Consider the following 12,653-nt stretch of genomic DNA (forward strand, 5'->3'; position numbering starts at 1 on the left):
TGGCTATACGAGAGGACAAGGTAACACTTTTTTGTGTTTAATATTGGCTGCTGTTGGTATAGTGCTGATGTATACAATATTACTGTATGTACATAGGAACAACACAAAGCTAGAACACAACAGACAGAAGGAGATGGACACGGGTGAGGGTTGGGCAGCTCATAGCGTATTGCAGGGCAAAAGGTGTTGAGTCACAGTGAGGACAGGCAGGGCGGCACTCGATGAGCCTGTACCCAATGTAAGGGCGAGCTCACAGTATCTGAGTCGCTAGGTGGGCATGGAGACAAAAGACCCCGTTAACGCGTAGGTCCGTGAACATTTGGCTTGGCGAGGGAGTGAGTTCCATAGGAAGGGGGCAGCACGAGAGAGATCTTGGAGATGGGCACAATAGTAAATGAGCGGAGGGGGCAGGTGGGGGTGTGAACAGAAATTAGGTTGGATGTGTAGGTGGGGGGGGGGGTGAATGAATAAGGGCTTTATACGTGCTGGGGAAGCATTTGAGTGGGATAGGGAGGCAGTGAAGAAGACTGCAAAGGGGGAGGCCAACGCCGAGCAGAGAGAGAAGAAAGCTAGAGGAGCAGCAGCATTAATGATGGATTGAACTGGAGGAAAGCGAGAACAGGGGGAGACCAGAGAGGAGGAGATGGGAGGCGAGAGATTATGAGTGTGTGGGTGAGTCTCAGTGGCATCTGGGGAGAGAAAGGGACTAATCCTAAATCTGACGGCCACAACTGGCAAAATTTATTTATACTGTACTTTTACACACAAAGAGGCAATAAAAATGCACTGCTTATGCTGGCCATACACGCTGCAATTATCGGGACGATCCGCCCGATATCGGCGGATCGCCGCGATAATTGTAGCGTGTGGGGGGGCGACCGAGGGTTAAATATTGCTCGGTCGGGCATGCTGGATTGTCCAGCATGCCCGTCCGATGCGATATTTAGCGGGGAAACTGTCGGCCGCATCGGGCAGTGTATGCCCAGCGCAGCCGACAGACATTTCCTGTGTTCCTTCCTACGGAAATGTCTCCTCCCCCGCGGGCGGAGCGCGGATGTCGGGCTATACACTGTGAGATTTCTCTCACAGTGTATGCCGGCGACTTCTGCGGCTGGCAGCCGGCCAGATAAAATGTCTGTCGGTCTGACAGACATTTTATCTGGTAGTGTATGCCCAGCATTAGTGATATCTGTCATGTTACAGTACATAGATCAATCTTTTTAACAATGAAAATAGATAAATCACATAACTCAACCCGATGTTGTCCATTTCAATCAGAGCTTGGCTCTCAATAGGCGCGGTGAGATGCCAGCTCATTTTTGATACTGACATAATATTACAGAACAAGTAATAATTTAAACAAGCCCAAGCAAGGTTTTAGCAAAAATGACAATGAAACGTACAGTGATTTGTAAAGGAATCTACTGATGATTTTGCCAGATGGGGCTTACACAGGCACACGCCAAAGACTCAAAAGATTTAAAAGGGAAATACATGCCTGATTTATTGCTGGTTACAGCTCCAGTGACTTAACTAAATACAGCAGTTCCCGCATCCCAGAGATTCACTGAAGTTACTCACTATACACTGTCATATTTCTGTGGAAGTCCATCCCACATCCCAAATCCCTGGTCTTTGCATATTTATATACCCGTTTCAGCACATCAGACTAATGCTTGCTCTCTTATTTATCAAGATTAGGCAATGAAGCATATTGGCTTCCACCACCCAGCATTAGAGGAAGCATCATAGCAGGGAGTAAAGGTTTACTCTTAAAACTAATAATACCATACTATTATTTGTGGTCTACAAAAAATATGTAAGTCAGTAAACCAGCTATACACATTCTGTACACACTACTGATAAACCTACGTCTCATTCATCTGCAGTTGTAGCCCTAATGCTGCGTACACGCGGTATGAAGGAAACGATCAGCGATCATTGTCTGATCGTCCTGCATGTGTTGGATGCAGTAACCCCGTAACGACTATAACGACCTGCGAAGTACGTTTGCGGGTCCCTATAGTAAGCAGGCTAACCTGGTCATTATTGACCAGGTCTGACTGTTTGCACAGACGACGGTAGTTGGTCGATAACGACCATACGTGGCCGCGCATTGACCGGTCGTTTGCAGTGGCCAGAAACTGTCAGATTTTAACGATAGGATCGTTATCATTAAAATCTGACAGCTTATCGTACCGTGTGTACGTAGCATAACTGTAATGTACAACAGAATATGCTGGCATTTCAAAGTAAATGTTAATAAATCAAAATAAGTAGTGTAAACATTGCAACAGACAAGAAGGATGTACGAGTACCTCTATGCCATATAATCACATACTGTAAATCTACACTACCCAGCAGGCAATGTGTCTCTCACACTATATAATGGACGGTACGGCTTTATGTAAAATATAAATGTGACAGTGTTGCTATAATCATTGGTCACTACGAGCCTGGTTCTGAGTCGCACGCAAACATTCACGTAGCAGCATCTACTGGCGGTCACCTGTCGGTAAGTTTATGCAAATGTCGCTACAAACTCCTTCCCTTATGTACATACATGCCGCCGAATGTGCCGAGATGCCCACTTTTAGTGTATATGCGCGCTGTAATACTGATTGGTGCATCTTTATTCGCACACCACTGAACCTTGCACAGGCCCTATTACAGGTGCAGTGGCTGATTACGGCCTCCTATACATGTGGCTCTGCCTCTGGGAATGCAGACGCTTTTTTCATCACTAAAAAAATAATAGCTATGTTTTGCTCTCCTGGGAGTCTTGGAGATCACCCAATAATCCACAAATCTCCTGTAGACACCAATAAAGCTCAAAGCAACCGATCCCGGTCTCACTACTTCACACTAACGTGTGCCGACATCAACTATTATATTATATGGAGCTTCTACAGGTTATGCATCCATGGCACAGCAACTGATTGCCCCCTGGGGTCCCCGCTGTGATGCCCACTTGCCACATGTGCTCTGAGAACTGTGGTAACAGGTTTAGGAGACTTTTGCATTTTGGAGCAACAGAAATGCGTTATGGGGTGTGAAATGCGTAGTCTGAGTGTTATTAGGGGTCTCAGGGGGGCAATTAGTGCTATATGTTGCACCTGCATTAGCTACACAACTGACCTGGGAGAAATTACTGTGTGTGATAATTAAGTTATTTGCTTCGGGACAGGTCTTGGTCCCCAGACTGATCTTTATGAAGCTTTGAACACCAGAATCTGCCGCTTTGGACCCAAATACCGTGAAATTGAGGCCCATTGGTGGAAAACAACCAGATTGCTGGACCTGGTTTATCTGTTTGGGGTCAGTGACCAACCACCTATTGTGTAAATGCTACACATCTGTGGTCAGGTACGTGTTGTGGTTAGAGCAACAAAGGCCCCTACAGATACATTTACTGACCACAGCGTTTAGGTTCTAATAAAGGCATTTAGTAAACAAAAAGATAACATCAAAGCGAATACTTCTACTTATTTTATAAAGGTAACAGCCTACTTACTTGTTGGTCACAGCCTGCATGAACTCATCAATCAAGTCGTCATACTGCTTCCCACGAACTCTTTTGTGCTTTAAACCAATATATAAAGGGTCATTCAGAAGGTCCTAGAATAAAAAAAAATAGCAAATGCGTAATTGAATGAAAGAGGGAAATGCATAATTTTAGGTGTCAGCGGTGTGTCGGGAAGATGTGCCGACACTGGCCGACTTTGTGCCTGTCCTAAACCAGCATTATAACAGACAAAACAACTACACAGAACGCCAGTTTTGTCATCATTACCGAATTCCCTGGACCCATGTGCACAGCTTATTCCACCCATGGTGTATCTTGCCGTAAGACACGTCACATGTTAATTCTGGTGCATAGTACGTTTAGTTGCCTGAATCTAGAGTGCCTAGTACAATGCGAGTGACTTTGTATGCGGCTACATATGAGAAGACGAAAAACTCAGGAAACCGCACAATCGCTCCCCGTGGTGGCAATAATCTCACACCATATGGCACAAAAATGCTAGGTGAGGGGCTCATCGGTAAGACCTGTAGGATGGCATCTAGGGAAGCATCTATTTTAACACAGACATAAATAGGTGAACTCCCCCATTCCGGACTGGAATGGTCCATCCAGCACTGTGAATTATATCTGAATTTTTTAATTTGTTTTTAAACAATGTTGAATTTATTGGAGAAGACCAAAAGGAGTACAAATAGCAAAACTGTATATAAAGCACATAAAATGGTGAAACATACACAAATCGTACATTTTGACAAAAGCTAATAGACAATAACAATATAAATACTGTCGTAATAAAGCTAGCATGGTAACATAACACAACTGTACAAAAAAACACAGAAAATAGATTAAATGTTATAACCCAGAGGTCACCCCAACATTTTTGTATTATTAAAAAGAAAAAATTGACACAATAAAAAAAAGTAGTAAGATAAGAAAAAAAAAGATGAAATAATGAAGCAAAATAAAAATAAATACATAAAAAGAAAAACTAATGTAAAAGAAAAGTTGGGGGGGGGAGGTGGTTGGATAGGGAGATCAACGGATTCCAGGAGCAGACAGGACCTGATATTGGATTCCTTTTTTTAATGACTGAAATGAGCACAGACATAGGGACATATTCAATTGGGAACAGGGTTTAGCGAGGTAAAAAACTTTGTGCCCAATTTTGGATTGCCACGGGTATGCGCGCTCCCGATCTCTGCGGTATCCAATTCAACAAAAATGGTTGCATGAAGAAAAAAATTACACTTACCTACAGAGACTGTCTGGGGGGTCTCTGCGGCTCCCGGTGGCCTCCACTCCATCTTGTCACTGTGGAAGGGGCTGCTGGGAGTCCCGGGGGCTGCTTGGAGGCACAAGGGCTGCTTGGAGATGTAGTTCTCCCAGTGCCCGTTAAAGAGAGGGACACACACACACACACACATACACACTCGTGCACACACTTACAAACACTCACCCTGCTGCAGGAAACGCTGGATGCAGAAGATACTGCTTCGGAAGGTGAGTAATTAAGGACTAATTAGTCCTCAGAGTGGGTGCCGCCGGGGTCCCAGAGCAAGTCCCGCTGATTTTTCTAACAATTTTAGGAAAAATCAGATTTGCTCTGGGGGTGTAAGGAAAATAACCTTCCGGTGCTCAAAAAAGCAAAAATCCCGCACCTAATTGAATAGAAAAAAATCCTGCACCTGTAGTAAAAAACCTTGCAGGTGCAGGATTGTCGCTATTCCCGTGCTCAATTGAATATGCCCCTTAGAGGGTGATGCAGAGATGCACGTAAACACATTTTGCACTGCACATGCTCAGTAGCTGAGCACCCGTCTATGGATGATTCAGAGTCTTACAGAACACAGGGCCTGATTCAGCAGCAATCGCAACTGCAACTACTTACGCAGATTAGCCGATTGTTCAGCACTGCGCATGCGCCGCACTGCAATAATTACGGACGCACAAAAGAACCCATCGCAGAGTAAGTGACAGGCCGTCAGCATTTGGGGGTGGTGACAGGGGAGTGGTTGGAGAAACGCAGGGCCTGCCCGCTTGAGCGCCGTTGCACGGCCGTGCTTAAATTAGCCACTGTGATGGCATAACCAGCCTGAGAGCTCTCTGCATATGACATGACGAGACTTGCAGATTCTATGACAGGTCAGAGCTGCTGCAATTGTGCGTGGGGGGCCGATGTTCTCCGATGTGCAGAGAGCACTGATAATGACCGCTATGAAACCAGGCCTATGAATAAGGACGGGACGGTCGCAAAGATGCCTACAAGGCCATTCCATGTCACGTACCGGACATTACAGAAACTTCTTGATAATTCAGCTCAACTCTTTGTACTAAGAGCCTTTTTTGTGTGTTTATATTAAACTTATGGGAAATAGCTATAATTGAACTTGTCACCTAGGCTGAAAACACAAAAAATACATAGGATACAGATTTGATTTGATTTTTTTTTACAGTGTCACGTATGGGATGGAATGGCCCTACGGCTGAATATATCTACATATAATGTCACAGTGCACACAATGCGAATGTAATTGCAGGGGGACTTGAGTGCAACTCGGAAGCGGCCCCTTTGGGGACGTCACACTCTTCCATACCAGCTAATGTGTCCAGATTTCTGCCATCTGTTTGTAGGGCATTTACAGACCGTAGGAGTCTTACCCCGGTCGATATGTGACGTTAGGTGGGGCGAACATGGTGTTATGCACCTAGTTTTGTACGGCAGTATATAAATGAGATTTTGTGGAGCAAGTGTATTATTTAAAATGTGGAGAGGGTGCATTATTAAGGTCACTTTTTTGGTTTACAGTAGGGCACCCTCTGCAAAAACACTGACATTTTTACATAAACGTATCACTGGCGGAGATTTGGGTCATGTCCATTAATGATAATGTAACGAATTTTGTAGCTTCCAGAAGAAACACAATTCTAGGTGCCCTTTGCCCAATGCAACAAGAGACTTCAAGCAAACAAGTCCCTATATCCCCACATTCTCATGATCACTGTAAGCCATACAAGAGTATACACAGCGTAGTATTATAGGGTGGAGAGCAAGCCTGCAGCTAGGGGCATCACCACAAAGCAAAGCTCATTTCCAGTGCGCATACTAAATAAGGTCCATTCTAGGCGAGCGAGCATTAAGAGAATCTGCAAGATGTTTTGTCCGGTGACAACCTAAAGCACACTTACACTTTCCAGGATGACACTGAGATTCACTGCTAGCGAGCATTTCCTGAGATCCCCCGCTGCGTGAGGATGTGTTGCATGCTGATATGTGGATTAGTTTGCAGAAGCTATTTCTGAGGTCATACTGGATAAAAGCAATCCACATCAGTCACATTCAACGCCAATCTGCGCTCTCCAGAGTCATCTGCTGTGTGTGCAAACCAGCACTTTCCGTCAATCATCTTGACATGTGAATAGTGCAGAAGAGACCTGGTAAGATGAACTTTTGGAAACTAAAGAATAATATTGAAAAGAGAATAAAAAAAAAAAAAAAAAAAAAAAGTAATCCTTTGTAAAAGGGTCCGTTCCTTAGATTTTTAATTGTCAATATATATTTGAATGTTGGGATAGATACTCTTTAGAAGTGTTACTCCATCTATTGAGATGAACACACATTGCAATAGAAGGTGCCAGCTAGAGAAATTTTGCATTAAAGAGTGTATCTAACCAATTAAACATAAAGTAGGGTAGTGATCAGTGGCAGATTTTACCCAGGACTGTGGAGTTGCAGCCCCCCCCCCCCCCAGTAAAACCCACCACCCACAGGGACTGCCTTGCACAGCCAGACAGTCCGTCCCTTTTTTCGCCCCTGGCACTGCCAGTCCGGATTACAATTAGCAGAGAGAGCGCTTCCAATGGTGACCCGCTCCCCTGTTATTACGGAAGCGCCATCTGGCCTCTAGGGTCTGCAGCTGATGCAGTCCCTATAAGCCTGGGCCGCTTGTACAATATATGAGCATGTGCATGTTCACAATCCTGCGGCGCATAAGTTGGTTGCGCAGGCCGTCAGAGAGCAGCAGACCTCCTGGAGGATAAAGGTACGAGTCACCACTGGCAATGATTAATGTTTACAAAATAGACCCTTTGCGCCCATTATATATTTATTACCAGTAATTTATATAGCGCACACATATTCCGCAGCATTTTACAGAGAATATTTGTCCATTCACATCAGTCCCTGCCCTGGCGGAGCTTACACTCTATATTCCCTACCACACGCTCACACACATGCACACTAGGGTTCATTTTGTTTGGAGCCATTTAACCATACTTGCCTACCCTCCCGATTTGGTCGGGAGCTTCCCGAAAATCGGGTGCCGCTCCCGACCTCCCGGGATGGCAGGCAAGTCTCCCGGCTGCCGCCGACCCCTCCTGTCCCACCGCAAGTCTCCCGGCAGCTAAGGGGGCGGTGACGCGATTCGCGTCATTTTGGCACCGCCCCCCGCTTCACACTGCCTGTAATATCGGCAGTGAGTGGCGGGGGCGTGGCCAAAATGACACGCTCGCATGGCTCCGCCCCCGCCTGAAAAACTTCACATCTTGCCGGCCCCGCCCCCTTCTGTTGGCCACACCCCCCAGTAATGCCGATCTAGCTGCTCCCTCCCGGAAGGGGCAGCCAGATAGTCGGCATGTATGCATTTAACCTACCAGTATATTTTTGGAGTGTGGGAGGAAACCGAGCACCCAGAGGAAACCCACGCAAGGAACACAATTTACAAATTAAAATGATGCATCTTTTAAAACCTGATATTTACTAAAACGTCTAAAAGGGAATGGTGCCAATCAGATCTCAGCTATCAATTTCTAATTGGTCAATTGATAACTGCTATCCATAATCTGATTGGCTGACACAAGCATCACCTCCAATTTTTCCCCTTTTAAAAGTCATACAGGCATATTTATCACAAGCCGCAAATAAAATGTGGGTGTGATGCAATGATATTGACTAAACTCGCATGACTGTTGCAAGAACGTATTAAAATTCGCATCACAGGACAGGGCCTGCAAGAAAGCACTGGCCGTGCAGCTCACTCATCACTTACTGTCAACCTGCTCACTCATCACTTACTTAAAATAATGCTATCTGTCCAGATTTACTATAACAAAAAAATTTATAACAAATATGCCCCTTAGTAAATCTACGCCAAATAATCATGTTATAAACAAAATGGCTTGCTTTATTAATTAAATCTTGGTCAACAGTCAATTCAAGGATGCAGCTGACTTTATATTAATTGTGATGAATTGTTTCATAAATCTGAAGAAGATTCCCATTTCCACTAAGAGATTTTTATCCCTATAAACTTTTGGAACGCCAGGAAAGTTTAAAACAGCATAATTTATACTGTTTGTTAATCTGCTGACGTGGGGGCAATGACTAACGACGGGCGTTCTGGAATGTACAGTATGAATCTAGGAGCTAGATAAAAGGTCAGATTATTCTCAACTGACATATTCCGTTTCCTAAAACATTGAGTCATTTCTATCCTATGCAAAGACAAACGCAGATCATCAGATACAAGTTTGTTGTCCATCAACTTCTAGTGCAACAAAGATCTGCTCTCCAGTATGTAGGGCTGTGAGCTGATGAATGACAGGAGGAGAAATTACTTAAATCAGAAGACTTTCCTTGGACCAAGGTGCTGTAATACTGATTGCCTGCAAATAACAGCACATTCACTTCTGTCTGTCAAATGATAACATTTCAGAGATACGATCTACTTTATGAAACATTACCAGTAGCAGCCGTGTGCGATGACTCAGACGTTACTGACTTCGGGGTGAACTCTTGTTTCTCACCGTATGCTGCCAACTGAGTAGTCTCTCCCAATACACAGTGAAACCACGCACGGATCCTCAGGCGTGTTTATAGATGTGTAGAGCACATGCATATGGGCAGCAGATCATCAAGTATTTCAGGCCAGAGGTTGCCGACTTGTCCCAGCGTTTGGAACGGTAGCCTGCTCTGGTGTGCACTGGTGTGGTATCCATGTATGAAAGAGTGCTAGCCATCTAGTGAAGTTTTAAATCTATTTCACTTAACAGGTCAATTATGACATGACCTCAACGGTTCCCTGTCGGTTCCAGCTACGCAACATCGCTCGTATTAGGCCTTTCCTCTCCCAGAATGCTGCCGTACTGATTATTCATTCACTAATCATTTCTCGGCTTGACTACTACAACCTTCTCCTCACAGGCCTCCCACGTTGCCATCTTGCTCCCCTCCAATCTGTTCTCAATGCTGCAGCTAGACTTATCTTCCTCTCCCGCCATTCCGCTTTCGCTGCTTCCCTCTGCCAAAATCTGCACTGGCTCCCATTCCCCTACAGAATCCTCTTCAAACTCCTCACCTTCACATACAAGGCCCTCTCTAACTCCACTGCTCCCTACATCTCCAACCTCATCTCCTTACATACTCCCTCCCGCTCACTCCAGTGTGCCAATGACTGTTACCTCTCCTCCACCCTGGTTACTTCATCACAAGCTTGTATCCAAGATTTTGCCCGTGCAGCCCCCCTCCACTGTTATGAGCGCTCCCGCTCGATCAGGCTCTCCCCGACCTTGCAGAGCTTCAAACGTGCACTGAAAAACCACCTGTTCATCAGAGCGTACCCTTCCACCACATAACCGTGCCACCAGGCCGCCTCCTGACTCACCCAATCTCTACCTCGCCTACTTCCTGCACTCAGGTCCCCCTCTACACACTCATGACATCTGTCTCTCCCCTAGATTGTAAGCTCCTAGGAGCAGGGTCCTCCTCCGCACTGTCTCACAGCCTTCTTCTCTAGCACTTCAATGACAGCCTTCAGCTTCCCAGCTGTATTGTGTATGGAGAATTGTGTTGCTAATTGTTACTTGTGCTCGGTTTATATTTTGGTTACTGTATTGTAGTGTAATCTGTGTACCCTCTACTGTATGTATGGCGCTGCGGACCACTTGTGGCACCCTATAAATAAAATGCAATAATAATAATATTAATGCACAGGTGAGTTAATCAGTTTTGCTGGGTCAGTAATTATCACAGGCAAAACTCCTGAAAACATAACTTGTTGGGGTGGGGGGTACTTGAGGATTGGAGCTGAGAACCACTGTACCACAAGACAGGATCAGGGGATTTTGAGTTTCCCACCACTTTGTAAAGGGTGATCTTTGTAATAGGCTCTGTCTGGATTACGAGGGGGTGCCCATTTCACTAGTAAGGGAATTTTGTCAGACTCAATAGAGGCGATGCAGGACACGAACCAGGTGACACCTTAAGATCAGAAGATACTCAGCGATATCCAGTTTACAATAAACCAGTGCAATCAATCATTTTAATAGCAGATGCTGTACAGAGGTGGTCTGCTCTAGTACAAGTGCCCACTCCTGTCACCAACGCTGCACAGGCCACTGACATAACGGGTGCAATGATCTATAATTCACATAATTCAAGATCAACCCAGGACATCTAAAGCTGGGTACACATTAAACCATGTGTAGCCAGCCGATCGTGCGCGACGGACCCAGCAGGGGTGCCGGCATCGGAGCAACAGCGTGGGGTATGCTGCTTTCCGCAGTATGGCATCGCTAGCTACATCCCCAGATATTTCTGCGTGTACAAAAGATCTGAGGATGCGACGGACGACCTGCGGGAGCGCGTGTCGGCATCGTGCGTACACACTGGACGATATGAACGATTTGTTGGTATCTTTGATAATTTGACTGAAGGCAAAAAAAAAAAAGAACGGTCACTTGTTCCATTGATCCAACCACTATAGTCACAGGGGCGGGTTCAAGCAGCCGCGAAAAGCTGCGTTTTGGCGAAAAGTGTTTGCAGGTGAGATCTTTTCGCACAAAAATGCGTATCGTGCAATCTTGTTGCTGTAGTTTTCGAAAACTCCATAGACAAAAACCGGCTAACTGTTTTCACCATCTCAGAGCAGGTGAAAAGTTGTACAAAATCCCTATTTTTGGCTAAAATGTGGGGGACTTGATTCAGAACCCTAAGGACATCCCCTTAATGACAAATTAGGCAAAATAAAAAAAGTTTTTCATTGGCTTAATTTGGCTAATAATGACATGTCAATTTTGGGGTGAAAATGTTTAAAAGTTTTGGAAAATGGGTGTAAAGTAGTGGGTCAGGTATTTTGGGTGGCTGTATGGATGGGACACGTGTTTTAAACATTGCAGGTGACTGCACCCAGTGTATTTTTATAATTTTTTAAAAGTGCTCTTTATAGACACAAAAATATACTTCCACACATTTTAATGTACCCCCAATGTAACTGCAGCAAATGTTTTCTCCAAAAAATATTGCTTTTTATAATTTATCCACACTTATACAAATATGCATTTAACAGCCATTTGACACCCCCAAATACTTTTATTAGGTCCACTAATACACTTCTATATTGATTTCCTATGTCAGTTAGGCTTTTGTTAGGGTACAGACTGATTTCCCCAAAATGCGCTGTACTTGTCACTGGTTTCACCATGTGCAGTTTTCGCTCAAATGCCTTTTCGCAACTTTTGTAATAGGATAGGGCGAAAACGTGAGTGTGCATAGACAAAAGACGTTTGAATATCGCACCAAAACACGCAAATGGTTCCAAATGGTTCCAAAACTTCCCCCGCGTTAAGTTTAGTCTGTATTCATTCATTTTGTGCTTTGTATTAAAGCAACATGAAAAAAAAAAAATGTTGTTAATAGGTTCTCATTAAATTCATCCTTCAGTATTTTAAGTATTCTAGTGAAATTACAGAGAACTATACTGAAGTGATACACTATCCGCCGGATTGCTGGATCCTGCGATGGGATCGGGAAGGCTGACCGGAGGCCATCGATGTTCCGCGATCCATTGGAGGATCGGTGAAATACTGAATGTTAAATTTCACCGATTTGCAAATCACGATAATATTCCCATCGTGATTGGCAAATCAGTGAAATCCAACATGTTGGATTTCACCGATCCTGCAACCCGGCATCTCAGGATAGCAAAAAAGTGGTGATCCGTCATAGTCCCACATCCATCCTCAGTGCCTGAATAGCCTGAAAGATCAGTCCACTGTATGTGACAGCAGGTTCCTCAGCATACAGTCATGGCACGCCAGATGAAAGGATGCAGTCAACGGTGATCTCACAGAG

At 44.7% G+C, this 12,653-nt stretch overlaps 1 protein-coding gene across 4 annotated transcripts in view; it reads right to left on the reverse strand.

The window, feature by feature from the left end:
- The window catches only part of ME3 (malic enzyme 3), a 249,943-nt gene that overhangs the window by 102,197 nt on the left and 135,093 nt on the right, over nucleotides 1-12,653 (reverse strand). For all 4 annotated transcript variants that reach the window (XM_088449041.1, XM_088449042.1, XM_088449040.1 and 1 more), the window contains exon 7: nucleotides 3,515-3,618. In XM_088449041.1, coding sequence (XP_088305167.1) covers nucleotides 3,515-3,618 — 104 coding nt within the window. The remainder of the gene's footprint in view (nucleotides 1-3,514; nucleotides 3,619-12,653) is intronic.

Source organism: Taudactylus pleione, unplaced genomic scaffold (genome assembly GCF_031769625.1).
Source record: "Taudactylus pleione unplaced genomic scaffold, aTauple2 ptg000478l, whole genome shotgun sequence".
Lineage (NCBI taxonomy): Eukaryota > Metazoa > Chordata > Amphibia > Anura > Myobatrachidae > Taudactylus > Taudactylus pleione.